This window comes from Austrofundulus limnaeus, unplaced genomic scaffold (assembly GCF_001266775.1).
Source record: "Austrofundulus limnaeus strain Quisiro unplaced genomic scaffold, Austrofundulus_limnaeus-1.0 Scaffold1149, whole genome shotgun sequence".
NCBI lineage: Eukaryota > Metazoa > Chordata > Actinopteri > Cyprinodontiformes > Rivulidae > Austrofundulus > Austrofundulus limnaeus.
This window is the reverse complement of record NW_013953551.1, coordinates 31,887-47,498: the sequence shown is the minus strand read 5'-3', so window position 1 is coordinate 47,498 and position 15,612 is coordinate 31,887. Positions and strand designations below refer to the sequence as shown.

Below are 15,612 nucleotides of genomic sequence, written 5' to 3'. Positions count from 1 at the left end.
ACGTACGCCGGGGTAAGGAGGGGAGGCTAGACCGTCCAAATCCACAGCCTCTTTTTTTCCGGTCTTCCTGGTCTACCAAGGACCCGGCCTGCCGAGACCGGGGAGTCTGGGTCCTCCGGAGGACCCGGCCTGTCGTTTTGGACACAGCCATAGTTTTACAAAACTAAACAGCCTACAGTATTTTTACAGTCTTTATTTTACAGTTAAAATAAATGTTTATCACATAAAGTCTAATGTTACAACTAATCGTGGATCCCTTTAAACAGACCACGGTTCGTTTCCCCCGTTGGTCCAGACATTTTTAAGCAGGTGTGAATACACTCGTGAGACCTGGTGCTGACCAAACAACCGGACCGAGACCCACGTTTGAGGAGGTCTCGGTCCGCTTCCAAATGAGCTCTGGTGCGCTTCGCTTCTGGTGTGAATACAGACTGGCCTTGAACCGAACCAACTACAGGAAATGTGCACCTTTTTTGGACTTCACGAGCCACCGTTGCTGAGCATCGTGGTGAAAATAAACCCTTCAGAGTTGCTAATGCTACCACAACATGGATGCTACAAACAATGTCCGAACTGGGCGCACAATTGCTGACGCTGTTCTAAAATTAGAAGTGTGTCGTTTCAAAACCACAGTTGAATGAGCTGCGCTTGAAATTCTATGTGGTTTTCTTCGGATGGGCTGCAGCTCCTCTGACAGAAAATGGAAAACATGAAACAATACAAAATAAAATATAAGTAGTTTTTGTCATTTTAAATGGAAAAATGCAAATAAATGAGTCTGGAATTGCAAATGTTTTCTTAAGGTTTCAGTTAAAATAAAATGGCAAACTTAAACTTACCTACAGTTTAAAAAAAGATTTCATGAATTTGAACGTTCAACACTGTCAAATAAACCATGTAACTGATGAAATATCTTACTGATAGATTATGTTGTGTAAGAAGTTTGCCAAAATGAACTCTTATGTATGTAGTTGGGTTGCTTTTACTCCCCTTCATTTATTTACTGCTCCTAACGTCATTTTTGCGAATATACTTTAAAGGATGTTTGTTTAACATTGATCTATGAGACCATGTATAAACTGACTGAACTAAAACGGCCAACACAACAATCTAAACTCACTCAGTAAAACCTACATTGAATTGCAGCAGTGTTGCTGTGGAAACAAAGCTCAGCTTTGCCCCGTCTGCATATGCTCACTCAGTTTTGAAGTCAATCTTAATTCTTTTTCTTTTTCTCATCTCTTCCCCCATTGTTTGTTCTGCCTGTTCAGCTCTGTTATTGTCATCTTCCTCCTCCTTAGTGTTATTCTTTTAGACTACAGTCTTAAGGGCTCGACACACGGGAGGCGACGTCGCTCGCTCTCCATTCATTTCCTATGGAGCCTGTGCGTTGAGGCGGCAATCGCTTGCCCTCCTCCAGCTAAGCGACCGGCAAAAATAGTGCATGTGAAATTTCGCGCTCGTACACGTAGACGTGCACACGCGAGCTTGCGACGCGACATATGAAAGTTGAAAAATGTTCAACTTTTGTCGCTGTCACTTAGCGTACAACCAATCAGCGAGGGTTTCATTGACTGACCAATGAGAGGAGAGTATGCTACACATTAACATTAGCTAACACTTTCATCAAGTGATTACTAAAAAGCTTTGTGGGAATTTATTGGCACCAGGGTGAAGTTTATGGTAAGTTTTTCCTCATAAAACTGTATCTTGATGTGTGTTTGTTTTTCAACATCATTAGCATCGCAAGGTTTTAGTTTACACGTCCGTAATGCACACCCGCCTTCAGAGTCAAGAACCAATCAAATTTYRTGAAGACAAGCGABCTGAGAGCGCGATTCGCAACGCTGCGATCGCTATCACGTCCCGTGTGTCGGGTTTCACCCTGGCTGCGATGACAGCCGTTAATCGCTGTAGTTTGTCGCTCCCCGTGTGTCGAGCCCTTTAGCAATCAGTAGATATAATAATGACCCCAGGTGTTTCAGCCATGCATTGCAGTTACCGAAAAAACATTTATAAGGTTCCTTATGACCAGTACTAATCGTAGTCTTTGTCCAATGGGTTTTTAAACAAAATCTATGGTTATTGACAACTGTGTTGAATTTTAAAATGGCGCAATATTTGTTTCATGAGAGGTGCTGGTTTTTACTCTGCACTACTTTTGCCTTAGTTACTCTAAAGGTAGTACTATGGTTAACACACCAACAGTTTAGGTTTAGCCAATCAGTGGCTACACCCTCGCCCTACTCCCTACTCACTCAGTTTGCGCGTTCCCGCAGAGTTTTTTCCATATTAAATCTCATCTGAAACCAATTATGAGGGCGAGTGGCTTATTAAGCCCTCCACAGCGAGTCAGCATCCAATGCAGACTTGAGCAGCAGGTGCAGCACCAAATAGTGGTCGACATGGACGGGACGTATAAATATAAGTTCCACATATTAATTTGTACACATATTTACTAAGTAAACACCTCACCAACGTATATAATTTCACATAAATCATGTTGAATTCAATTAAAACTTTATTAAAGACACAGAACCCTGGTCCATATTTAAAAAGAAAGAAAGAAAAAAAAAGAAATAAAGTAAAATGATTTTAAAAATGTTAAAAGTGCAGTTGTTTTGACAAGTTATCACACTGTTACAAATACAGTCATATCTGAAAACTTTGTGAAATGTGGGCCTAATTAAATATTTGCTTTGGTCTATTTAAAAAAAAGCACTTTCTAGACGATCTTACAGCGTTTGTTCTCATTCGCTGCCAAAGCTTGGACTGTTACCATGGTGACAACAGCTTCCTGTTCCGGTGGTGTGAGGAGAGGCCGTTTCAAAAGCAGAGGGTGTATACAGCGCCATCAGGGGGACTCCGTTCAGCTGCGAGGGGGCTTCACAACGAGTGTAGTGGGGAGGGAGTAGCCACTGATTGGGAAAGGCCGATTATGTGTTGTTTCATACATGTCAGCCTTTTCGGACGTTTACCTGTTAAAAAAGCCTCAAAAATCCGTAAATTTTGGAAAGAATCCGAACAACTCAGGGCGGGGTCTGTCGGCTGCGGACATGAAAGCACCTGCTGCGAAGCAGGAGGAAAGGAGAGCGGACAAGTTCAAAACTTATTTCTAGTGGCAGAACAGGTTGGAAGATGGCTGTTTGATGTTATTTATTGTTATTTAAATCATCCTATAGGCTCTGACATGTTAGATAAATTTGAAAATGAGGTTTTGAAAAAATCTGTGGGATTACTCTATACGTCTGTATACCTGCAAAATGACAAAATCCTTATAACTTACAGACAGTCCGTACAAGATGACATGTATGTAGTTTGCATGTTCTCTTTGTTCATGTGTGGGTTTCTGCAGATCCTGTGGTTTCCTTCCACAAATCAAAACAAGAACATAGGGTAATTAGCATTTCTAAATCGACTGGAGGAGTGAGTGTGTTTGCATGCTTGTCATGTGTGTCCCTGTGTTCAGAATGTGTGCAGTTTCTCTCTTGTTGACGGTTTGAGGGAGACTTTAGCTATTGTACAAATGGTTAAAATTCTGGGGATTCAAGTCAAAATATTACGTATAATGAAATATTCCTCTTCGCATGTTTACAAGATGGTCAGATTGATGTTATGGTACGATATACAAACTGACTTCTATTGACATAAAGCTTAACGTTACTGTTATTCCTACGTTTTATATCTTGGCCCTTTCACACTAACATTTTAGATAACTTATGCCAACTTTTGTTGCAAATAAATTACTCGTACAGGCTTTATATTTGATCTAATCAATAGCATTATAGTATGTATACAACCAAATGAAGCTACCAGTACAATTGTTTAATTCTATCTTCAACATAAACATATCCACAAGTTGTCTAAAAGTTTGTAGTGGGACGGAACCTTAGCAAAGTTACAAGCAAGAGCAAGTTACATCATCTAATTGCATCATTGTATTATTTAGTAAACTATAACCTGAATTAACCATACAGTACTTCAAACTACTGTACGTAATGATCAAAAAGAAAAAATAAGTAGTTCCTCCTAGTTATTTTTTCTTTTAGATTTTTTTTTTACCTGGATTACTGAGAGGCATAAGGACATCGTAGGTACTGATGTGTCCAAATCATAAAAAAGAGTAAGAGAAAACATGACTTAAATCAGTGTACTTAAAGGCACAGTATGTAGGATTTTGTCAATTCTTTTAGCCGAAATTGAGATAATCACTAATGACAATAATAAAAAACATGTCTAATCATTGCAGATAAAGACCTTGTTTTATTATTTTTACCTTATAAAAAGCTGTTTATATCTCCATGGTCGCAGGTCGCCACTACAGGCAGCCGCCATCTTTTACCGCCATCTTGTCTACGAAGGCTCATGAAGGACAAAATGCGGTGGCGGTGTCAAAAACTGTTTTAGTTGTAATACTCTAAATGTAATATTTGTTGTCTGTCATTGTAGCTGGGATAATTTTACTTATTAAAGCTCATAATCTTACCACTTGAAACATCACTAGCCCTGAAGTTGCTGGTAGACATCGTGGTTGGAATTATCAAAGGTTTTTGACACCTGAGAGACACCGTAGCAACTCCTTTGCGTTTGGAAGCGGGGGGTGGGGGGAGGACCATGGAGGATGATTCAACCACTCAACCACTAGATGTCGCTGAAAACAAGAAATCCTACACACTGTGCCTTTAATAACAACCTTCATGTTAAAGTGACAAATACTAAGATCAGTTTAGCACTTGAGGTTTTGAGAATAAATCGATTTTAACAGCCTTCTGTTTTCTTCCACTTATTCCAAGTAATCCACCAGTTTCTACTCAGATCCATAACCTGCTACTTTACATAAAGACTAAAGATGCTGTTAACAAAGATCCTCTTGTCAAAGTTTGAGTTTAATAAAAAAAACAGACTATTTGACTGAATATATTAACTGCTCTGTTTGATAAACTGTTTTTCTTTTCTTTGTGTTTTATGAATATATTTAGGTGATCGACGTGTCTGATGGCTTCCTGTCTCTGATGGATGACAATGGAGAAACCAGAGAGGACCTTAAAGTGCCAGATGGTGACCTGGGTAAAGAAATAGAGAAGAAGTTCAGTGATGGAGAACAATTCATGGTAAGTTTCTGTGAGTTACAAAGATAATATAATGGTTGTGAATGTTGAACAGCATGAAAAATTTAATGTTTGACACAACCAAAAAGTGAGCAATAATGTTTGCCTGTGTCTTTGTGTTTGTGTAGCAAAATATTTTGGGAAATACTAAACGGATACATTCAAAGTAATAACTTAAAGCAGTGGTTCCCAAACTTTTTATCTTCTGACCCACAAAATATCCATGGCAAAAGCTTGTGACCCCAAATATTACTGGTCTGCGTACACGAACTTTGTTAATAACCCTAAAAACACAGGCTTTTTGACAATCTAAACAGCTTGTACACAAATATAAGTACTTATTTATACTGATTTTTGGTTTTTGTAATAGTTATAGGGAAAATATTACATCAGCAATTATTTTATTACCCTTTAAATTGATTTCTGGAGATTATCCAAGGTGCTTCATGACCCATAATTGGGTCCCAAACCCAACTTTGGGAACCAAAGTGCAGTGGTTCCCAAACTTTTCAGCTTCTGACCCACAAAATAACAGTAGCAGAGACCTGTGCCCCCAACTATTTTTGGATGATAAACATTTGTATCAGGTCAACAAAACATGGGCATAGTAACAATATTTTTATACTACATTTATCCATTTTAAAAATACCAAACTCACTCCTTTGTAACAAGTAAGGAAAAATATAATTAATTCCGAAAGTCTTTTCAGGACCCCACCTTGATGTTTCCCCAACTTTGGGAAACACTGACTTAAAAGTACATCTACAAGTTATTCACTTTTGAAATCAAAACAAATAAAGATGAGTGCCACGGCCAACAGGCTTTAAAAAAAAACAAACACTAAATGGCTGTGCAGTCAGTTTTACAAATATTTACCTAAAATTATTTTTAAAATGTTTACATTTTGCCATTAACTATCAAAGTCAACTCTGTGTTGTGTTAGCAAAATATCCCTTGAACCATTTTATTGGTCCGTGCAGAATATGTTTATTTAAGGTGCATCCATCATTAACAGTCTTACTTAAAGGCACAGTGTGTAGGATTTTGTCAAGTCTTTTAGCCGAAATTGAGATAATCACTAATGACAATAATAAAAAAACATGTCTAATCAGTGCAGACAAAGACCTTGTTTTATTATTTTTACCTTATAAAAAGCTGTTTATATCTCCATGGTCGCGGGTCGCCACACAGGCAGCCGCCATCTTGCACCGCCATCTTGTCTACGAAGGCTCATGAAGGACAAACTGCGGTGGCGGCATCAAAAACGGCTTTAGTTGTAATACTATAAATGTAATATTTGTTGTCTGTCATTGTAGCTGGGATAATTTTACTTATTAAAGCTCATAATCTTACCACTTGAAACATCACTAGCCCTGAAGCTGCTGGTAGACATCGCGGTTGGAATTATCAAAGGTTTTTGACACCTGAGAGACACCGTAGCAACTCCTTTGCGTTTGGAAGCGGGGGGTGGGGGGAGGACCATGGAGGATGATTCAACCACTCAACCACTAGATGTCGCTGAAAACAACAAATCCTACACACTGTGCCTTTTAAGATGGCTGCCACAGCTGATTTACAATAGTCAGCACAGATGTGGCTATAGATTGTTCAGTTTAACAGAAATGAAGGTAAAATTTAATGTTGTAGTAATGGAGTCATTCACAACATTAAAAGATATATCCTGAGATATTGTGAGATCATGCATAGCGTCATTTTCAAGGTTTACTAAAACAACTCCAGTTGTCAACATAAGATGACGGTGGTCTTACACTCTGACATGAAAGGCAGGAGGTGACATGGAGCTGCTCCTGCATGAAACTCATGTTTCTCTGCTGCAGCATACTTGATTCAGTGTTTGAACCTCTTGTAAATCTGCAGGAACCAGTTAATGACTCGTTCAAACCAATCAGGTGTGTTTAAAGCAGGGAAACCAGGAAAACATGCAGGAGAGCGGCCCTCGGACCAGAATTTGACACCTGTGCCTTCAAGGAACATTAGGCCTTTTTAATTTTTGAATAAAAAAACAAACTCAAAACAATACTTATAATTATTTTTCCCTTTTCAGGTCTCGGTGTTGAAAGCTGTGGATGAAGAGCGTGTAGTTGGCACTAAGAACATGACTTAGTCCCGGACAGCGTTGGAGACCTCACCTTCCTTTTGTCCTTCCTGGTTTAGAAGCTTCACCAAAGCTACTGGCCTTCACCCCCACATCTCCACTTGCTGACAGCTGTAATCTGGACACCAGACTGGGTCAGCTTCAACCGTACCTCAAAGGCCAGAGTGCTATTCTCCTCAGTCAATGGTTCTGCCCTCCCCACAGCTTGCTGAGCACCATTTTCAGCACATACTGCTATTATTTTAAGTATTTCGGACCACCTTCCAGCAATGCATAACATTCCTATCAGTCTGGAGGTTTGCTTTTTGGGCGCATTCCTTCTAAAATAGTTGATTTCAAATGTCTGCAGGAGGACACTGCACCCCAGGCATGTTACCTATTTAGTTTACCTCTCAGAGAATGCATGTTACCTTAATCGCAGGATCACGCCTTCACACCACTGATTACAAATTCATCCACATGTGCACAGCTCATGCCTTAGGAACTACGTATTCATGCAAGCAGCATCATTTTATTTAAAGCTTCACTAAGAGCAAGTTTTCTACTGCATGTAGCCCGGTCTCAGTGGTTAGTCCTTTCTAGCTGACATCTCGGGGTCTCAGCAGCCCAACAGTTTGGGACAGAGGAGGTTGGGTGGGACCGTTTTCTCTTCTATGCTATAAAACTTTATTTTCACTTGAGGCCTTTTACAAGCTGACAAATATAGAGAAATTATTTTGAAGAAAAAAAAAGCATTGAGAACCTTTTCTGTTCCACATTGTAATCTCAAACTTTTGAGTTTAATTGCAAACTTGTTCAAAGCAAATGTAGCAACAGAATGCTACAGGAAGAGAGAAATGTGGTAATGAGAAGGCATTTAGTTTTATGTAATTTAACCTACTTTAAAGGGTAGTTAATGGGTTAATGACTGTTACCATTAAGTCACTGTTTGGGTTTCATCAGGGAGGTGTGAAGAACTTTAAAGAGTTAAACAGTTGCAGACCTATTTGCCACTAAATGGCACATTTATGGATGTTGTGCACAAGTTGCACTCATCAGTTTATACAAAATATTGCAGTTTTTTTTATTAAATGAAAAGTTAATTTGTCTGTTTTTAAGCAATATTAGTTGAAATACATTTACATGCTCTTCATTCATCTGGTTGTTAGAGAACCTGCATTTGTAAAAGCATGTCAGTTTCCCCCCTCCCCCCTACCATGAATGACATATTTCTTATTAACGACATATTTAAAGCACTGCATCTATTCGTCATGGTTTCCTGTGTTTTCACTAAAGCATTTGGATTTTGTGAAGAAGCAAGACTTTCATGAATGCATGTGCTCAGAAACTACAAATTACTGTCGTTCAGCAGCAGGAATGATTCAGACTAGTGGGCAATTTATTCAGTTTATGGGGATAAAAAAAGCAATATTTTACAAAATTTTAGTAAACGAACCTGTGTTCTTGCAAAACAGCTGTTAAAAGCTCAGTAAGGCAAATACATGTAGATAAGTTTTTTGTTTTTGTTTTGCAGCAGAATCCATTTCCTTTACAACAAGTAAGGAACATGTTTACATGATGTTGATGACATCAGAGTTCTGCTAAAAGGTGATAAACTTCCCAAATCTGGACGAACACACAGGTTTTTTTTATTTTTTTTTAATTTTTTGACATTTGAAAGTACTCTGTTGAGCTTTAGGTGTGGTCAACAGCAGCTGGTCTGTTATTTTTCTTGTCTAAATATTTCTTTTTAAATTCCATCAGGACATAAATGTAGTCCGCTGGTTGCTGTTAGTTGCATCTTTTCTCATCATTCCAGTATTATTCAGAGTGTGATGTTTTCTCTATGTAATAATGTACTGTGGCCTAAGAAAAGCCACTTCCAACTTTCCTTCTTCCTTTTTTATTTGTGTCCAAATATGTTAGAATACAGAACAGCAGTACTGTAGAGTACAAGGGCAAAAGGTAAAGCCATATGACTGTATTCCACGCACGAACTGTGCAAACCGTCATCAATTGAAGGCCCTTACAGAGCAGCAAAGCAGGAACATTTAGGCTCTTTCACAGAACAGTTGTGTCATGTGGCTGCAGAGACAAACCCATCCGAAGGCTGCTCCTGACCATAAATCACCTGTCAGGCTGCACGTTCACACATGTGCCGACTGATTAAAGAAGCTGGCATCATTGAATCAACAGAGTCGTGTTTATTAAAGGTGAGGATCTCTAATCACCCCACAGTTTATATCAAGTGCTATTCAGAGGATTTTTTTAATGATTATCGGCTCGTATATAAAATATGTTTCATTCATACAAGATCTGAGAACCAGGTGAACAAAAAAATGCTGATTTAAGAGTGATGGAGGTTTTAGCGTCATGAAACCCACAGCCTTCAGTTTCTACTGTTTTTAGTCTTGTAGACAGCTGTGTTGGTAAACATGAGCTGCTGTCTGTGTTGGAGACTAGTTGACAACTTAAAGCAGGGAGGGGTGGGTGGGGGGTAAATGTTTAGTTGCAGTAACTGAATTCTGAGTGCTCGTGATGAAGGGACCAGCGAACCATGTAGCTGCTTTGTTGCTCAGCCAGTTTTTAAAACCGACATATTTTTATGTTCACGGCTTTCAATCTGAGCTTTATGCATGTTGCCCACAATACAACGCTGCAAATGTTTCAACACACAGTGGAAACTTTTGTTGCTCACCAACTTGTCAACAACTCAGTGAGACGGTACAGTTAGAGGTGTCAACAACAACCTTCACACTTCAGTTTATTTCTATTATTAATATGAAGTCATTTGATTTTTGACGTCTATAACTCTTCAGAGTTATTCATATCTACATTGTGATGAATCAGATGGCCCATATAGTCCTTGAGCCTTGTGTTAATTTAGAGTATTACATATAAAATCTGTTGCGTATTCTGGTTTGTCGCTGCGACTGACATCACAACTTGACACTGTTGAGCCGTGAAGTTGGCTTCTTTCAGATGTCGACCATTCCTGCCTCAGTCCTTTAACAAATCACACCAAAGGCGTCTCGGTGTCGGCTTGAAGTGTTTTGTGAAAGAGCCTTGTTGTGTTACTTTGTCACCAGGCTTTGGCTGTAGGGTCAGATAAAGGGCCCAGTTTAATTTTCTGAATAAATCTGTTCAAAGTTTCAGTCTTTACCGCCTCACAATAACTGGAAAGTAATATGTGTAAAGAATGTTAAACATAACCTGTTGTATGTAAACTGCAGGAACTTATCTTTTAACAAATAAAATACTGTACAGATGTTAATCAAACTCACAGCTGTTCTGCTTATTTATTATTGATACATGCACCTGTGGAAAAATTTCCTAAAAAAGAGGCAATAATACATATTTACTTGAAACATATTGATTTGTTTTTAATATGTAAGGCTCAGGTCTGATCGATAAATTTATGAATTAATATCCAGCTGCTCAGCACAGACTTGTATGCAAAAAACCTATGGGAAACGCAAAATGCTTATTTTAGTCATTTAAATTATTTCATTTTTTGTAAACTAGTCGAGTCATCAAAAAGAAAAAAATAGTATAGGTCTTCTGGACGGGTTCTTCTYTAATGAAACGTTTCGTCTCTCCTCCAAGAGACTTCTTCAGTCTGAGAGTTTCAGGCAAAATTCAGGCTTTTAAGCCCTGCCTCCATGTGACTGATACTCACATCACATGGCTATCATTGACACCTAATTAACACCTATCGTTAACAGGGGTGGAGTGATACTGGCAATAGCAGCACTGTAGGAGGGGGACAACTGAAAACGGAGGCCTCCACCTCTGTTTAATGATGGACGGTCTTTCTTCACAAAAATGGCTTCTTTTACTCCTCTCTCAAACCAACGTTCCTCTCTATCAAGAATGAGAACATCCTCATCTCTGAAAGAGTGACCGCTGGCCTGTAAATGAGTGAAAACTGCAGAGTTCTGGCCRTTAGATGTAGCTCGTCTGTGTTGGGACATTCTTTTGAACAGTGGCTGCCTTGTTTCCCCGATCTTTTTGATTTTTTACCTGGATTACTGAGATGCATCAGGACATGGTCAATYATCCTCCACTGAGACAGTTGAGGGTTAGATTCCACCACTTTTCWGTCACATGTTGAAGTGTTCTTGGGCAAAACACTGAACCTCCACTGCCTCTGATGTGTCCCATCAGTGTGTGATATAAGCACTGATTAGTCTCTATAGAATGATTTATGCAGGCTAGCTTTGTAGAGAGTAAAATGCTGTGTAAATGAGGACAGATTAAAAAACTGACTATCCTGGATGGATAGAAAAGCATTACATAAATCCATTTACCATTTAAATAATTGGGATGTAAAAGGATCTGTCGTGATGGGACCCTGGGTCCAAAAGAATAGGACCAGACAACTTTTTAACAATATTTTTAAGAGAAAAAGCTTTTGCCACTTGTTTAACAGTCATATGTCTAACATTGCTTCAACTATACATGACCTAACTCATCATTACATTGTACTGTTGGCACACAAGGAGCAGAGATTAAAAACCTGATCAATGCTTTTTTTTTTTTTTCAGATTTATTATGTTAACACATTCATAAAAGATTTTCATTTTTTTTAAGCTAAGTTCTTACGTTTTTAAATTCATTTTTTTCTGATGTCTAATGAAAACATTTTACCACAGGTCATCAAACTGTTTCGTATTTATTCAAATAATTTTGTCTGATACTGTGGGTTAGCTGATCTGAAACATTTACGTGTGGCCAAAACAAAAATGAAAGAAGGCAAACAGGATTTTTTTTGCTCCTCCAGGTGCTGTTCTGTCAGATGTGCAGCAGGTGGCAATAAAACAACACATTTTAAAATAACACGTTAGAAATGAGTTCAAAATGTTTTATTTTATGTCAACATTTTAAAGCTTAATTTTTATTTTTTTGCATCAGTAAAACTACATGGTAATTGTGACAAACAATGGCAATTAATATTTTTATATCAACTTGTTGTGAGTTGTCAGACATGTTTCAGTCATTTACCTTTAAACCTGTATTTATGCCATATTTGTGGACACTTCACTGCTCACACTGGTTCTGAATGCAATTTCTCATAGTTCCTTTTTATCAACCGAGGTAAACCTTTCAGTCTTGTCTCCCACAAATAGGCACTATGTTTGAATGTTTTGATGAATTATATTCGGCGCACTTCACAGATGACATCCATCCTCCCGCCTGTAGAAACACAGATGCTTCCCAGAGAGCGACACATGGAGTCACCTCCCAAAGCTGGCAGACTTTGTGGCATTAGAGTAAAACTCCAACTCCTGTTTCAGTCTCTCTACTGTTCCAGGGCTCACATGGAAAGTGAATCTGGGATCGTCCAGAGGATTGGCTGAACTTTTAAAGGGATCCACGATTAGTTGTAACATTAAACTGTATTTGATTAACATTTATTTTAACTGTAAAATAAAGACTGTAAAATACTGTAGGATGTTTAGTTTTGTAAATTTTTTAAAATATATTTAAATACGGACGGAGCCATTTTGTTTACACGCAAAGCATTCTGGGTAAATGATGACATCAACTAGGTCATCGGTGCGAGGCTGCTAGCGAGCTWTATCCACCCTGAAGGTTAATCTTGGACAATATCTGATGATCGACTCTTTTAAATGAAACCAGAGAGCGTTGACAGAGAGGAGAAGGTAGAAATGACTCAGCCTGGAACTGAAAATATGGATGGAGGACAACAGAGCTGCTTCATGGAAGAAGAACCTCAGCTTAGCCTGTTAGCCTTCGTGCTAGTGCCGATGCTATATTGCCTTATATATATTAGCTCGGTGCTAGCACGACAAACAAGCTAATCTGTGGTCCTCCATCCATATTTTCAGTTACAGGCTGAGTCATTTCTATTTTCTTCTCTCTGTCATGTGGATGGAGGACCTCAGTGACGAGAGGAGAATGTGTAGCGCTGAGCTAATACATATATATGGTGATAGCGTCAGGGCTAAAGCTAACAGGCTAAGCTGAGGTTCTTCCATGAAGCAGCTTTGTTGTCCTCCATCCATATTTTCAGTTCCAGGCTGAGTCATACCTTCTCCTCTCTGTCAACGCTCTCTGGTTTCATTTAAAAGAGTCGATCATCAGATATTGTCCAAGATTAACCTTCAGGGTGGATATAGCTCGCTAGCAGCCTCGCACCGAGGACCTATCCACGTCATCATTTACCCAGAATGCTTTGCGTTTAAATAAAATGGCCCCGTCCATGTAATTACATTTTTAAACTTTTAGTTTAAAAATTAGAAAAACTGAGCATCCTTACAGTATTTTTACAGTCTTTATTTTACAGTTAAAATAAATGTTTATCAAATAAAGTCTAATGTTACAACTAATCGGGGATCCCTCTAAACGTTGTTCCACACAACTATTCAGACAGCAAATCTGCTGGAATCCTGGCTGATTGATGGGAGAGCTGAAAGCGCTTGAAACGGTTTCATTCCTGATGGGAGTTTTGGGGGCAAAAGGTTTGTCTTGTAAAGTCATGGAAAACAGTGTTTTTCACACACACACACACACACATGCACACACACATGCACACACACTGGCTGCATTCATCAACATTGAGGTAGGGTCGAGCGTAGACCGGGCCTTTATGTAACTGCAGGATCTGTTTCTCAAAGCAGCAGGAGACGGGGAGAGACGAGATCAAAGCATCAGTGTGAACTGTGCTTTTATTGAAACTTTGTGGGATTAACTGCTCATCTACGTGTGTCCGTGAGAAAGTCTAAAAGTTTTTTTGGGGAAAAAAACAATCTAGTGCTTCCTTGAGTTTCTCTTGAGTTTAGCAATTTTTTTCACAAGCATCACTAAGCAAAATGTTGCACTGTTTTCATTACCCCATAACTAAATAACAAAGGTTTCAGTTAAAATGAGCTTATTTTCCTTAATATTTAAGAATGCAGACACCACTTTCTTGCAGATGATGATGAAATGGTGCTCAGGTGGTATTAAATATAAAATATATGGAGTCCAGATTTTTGCAACTAAAGAAAAAAGAACAAAGGAGCACTTTTCACTGTAGATTTGGAAGATTGATGGATGACGGTCGGAGGTATTTAATGTTCCTTTCATGTGCTTCAGTCCCACTGAGAGACAAGCATTTCCATGTTTTTGTGCAGGATGGGGGTAAAAAGGTGAACGTTGGCGACAACCATAGGATGGGTTAAGATGAGGAAATATAAGCGATCATCTCATAGTGTTGGAGTGGTGTGCAAAATGTACAGAAAATACAATAATTTGCAAATCTTCATAAAATCTTTTTTTTTTCACAATGAAACAAACATCTCAAATGTTTAAACCAAGATTTTTTTTTTAGTTTAAAACTGGATGGCAGCAACACATTCTTGTCTGATGCAGGATTCCAGCTGTTTAACAGTCCTGGGTCATATTAGCCTTTTTTAATTAGATTTTTTGCTTTATGATGTGTTAAATGTTTTCACTTCTTTTACGACGATGGCGCCTTTCAAAAATGTAAACTGCCTATGTCAGCGGCACTTATGCATCTCTAGCTCATCAGAGAGGCAGGCTTTTGAACTGTGTGCTGAGAACAGGCCAGGTAGTTCATTTTCTCGTCATGCCCGGCTCACACAGCAAGGTTTTAAAATCGTCGATTGATTTTCAAAACGTGAGTGTGGGACGTGGTCCTCGGCTCCCTCTGTGTGAGCAGAACGTGTGATTAAGCACAGAAGGGGAGTTTCTTCTGAAACAGCCGTGTTAACAGATGTGTTCATTTGAGAAAGAGGCTCACAGCATGCTGTTTCTATTTTAGATATACTCTCATATCACTGTGAAGTCTGTGAAAAAAAAGATCTTATGTGGAAGAGTCAGTCAATGACTTAACGGTTAAAATATCCAGACTGGGCTGGGGTTTTATGGGTTTGTTTTTTAGGTTTGATGGAACAAGATATTGCTTCTTTTTGCTCCTCTAGTGAAACATTTGTAATGATTTTGTCATTGATAAGAGCCTCTGGCCAATGTAGAGACAAGCATGTCTCCTGGGTGGTGGTTTGTACACTTTTTGCTATTTGCTATTTTTGAATACTTTCTACTGTTATAACCATTTACATAAAACAATCAGCTCATTCAGGAGTGCTCTAGCCTTTTATTTTTTAGAACTTTTACGTTTTTCCAAATATGTAACTTAATATATTGATATTTTTCCTGTGGAATTACATTGAGATCTCTTAAAAAAAAACAAAATACAAACAAAATGTTCTCTTTAAAATCTGCTTCACTATTTTTTATGTTTTTAGCTGGCCATGATACATTATTTTTAGTTGGTACTTTTAAATTTAGTTTTGCTACATTTACATTTTAGCCAGACTTTTAATACTTTTAGCTTTCAGTCAATTTTTTCTTACTTTTTCCTTAGAGATAGACTTTTATTCC

At 38.5% G+C, this 15,612-nt stretch overlaps 1 protein-coding gene across 1 annotated transcript in view; it reads left to right on the top strand.

Moving 5' to 3' along the window:
• LOC106534352 (eukaryotic translation initiation factor 5A-1) overlaps positions 1-10,486 on the top strand; it is a 14,968-nt gene extending 4,482 nt beyond the window's left edge. Inside the window, exons 4-5 of the mRNA XM_014030961.1 lie at positions 4,980-5,111; positions 7,174-10,486. Of these exons, the coding sequence (XP_013886415.1) occupies positions 4,980-5,111; positions 7,174-7,233 (192 nt within the window). The 3' untranslated portion in view covers positions 7,234-10,486. The remainder of the gene's footprint in view (positions 1-4,979; positions 5,112-7,173) is intronic.
• The last annotated feature ends 5,126 nt before the right edge of the window (positions 10,487-15,612 follow it).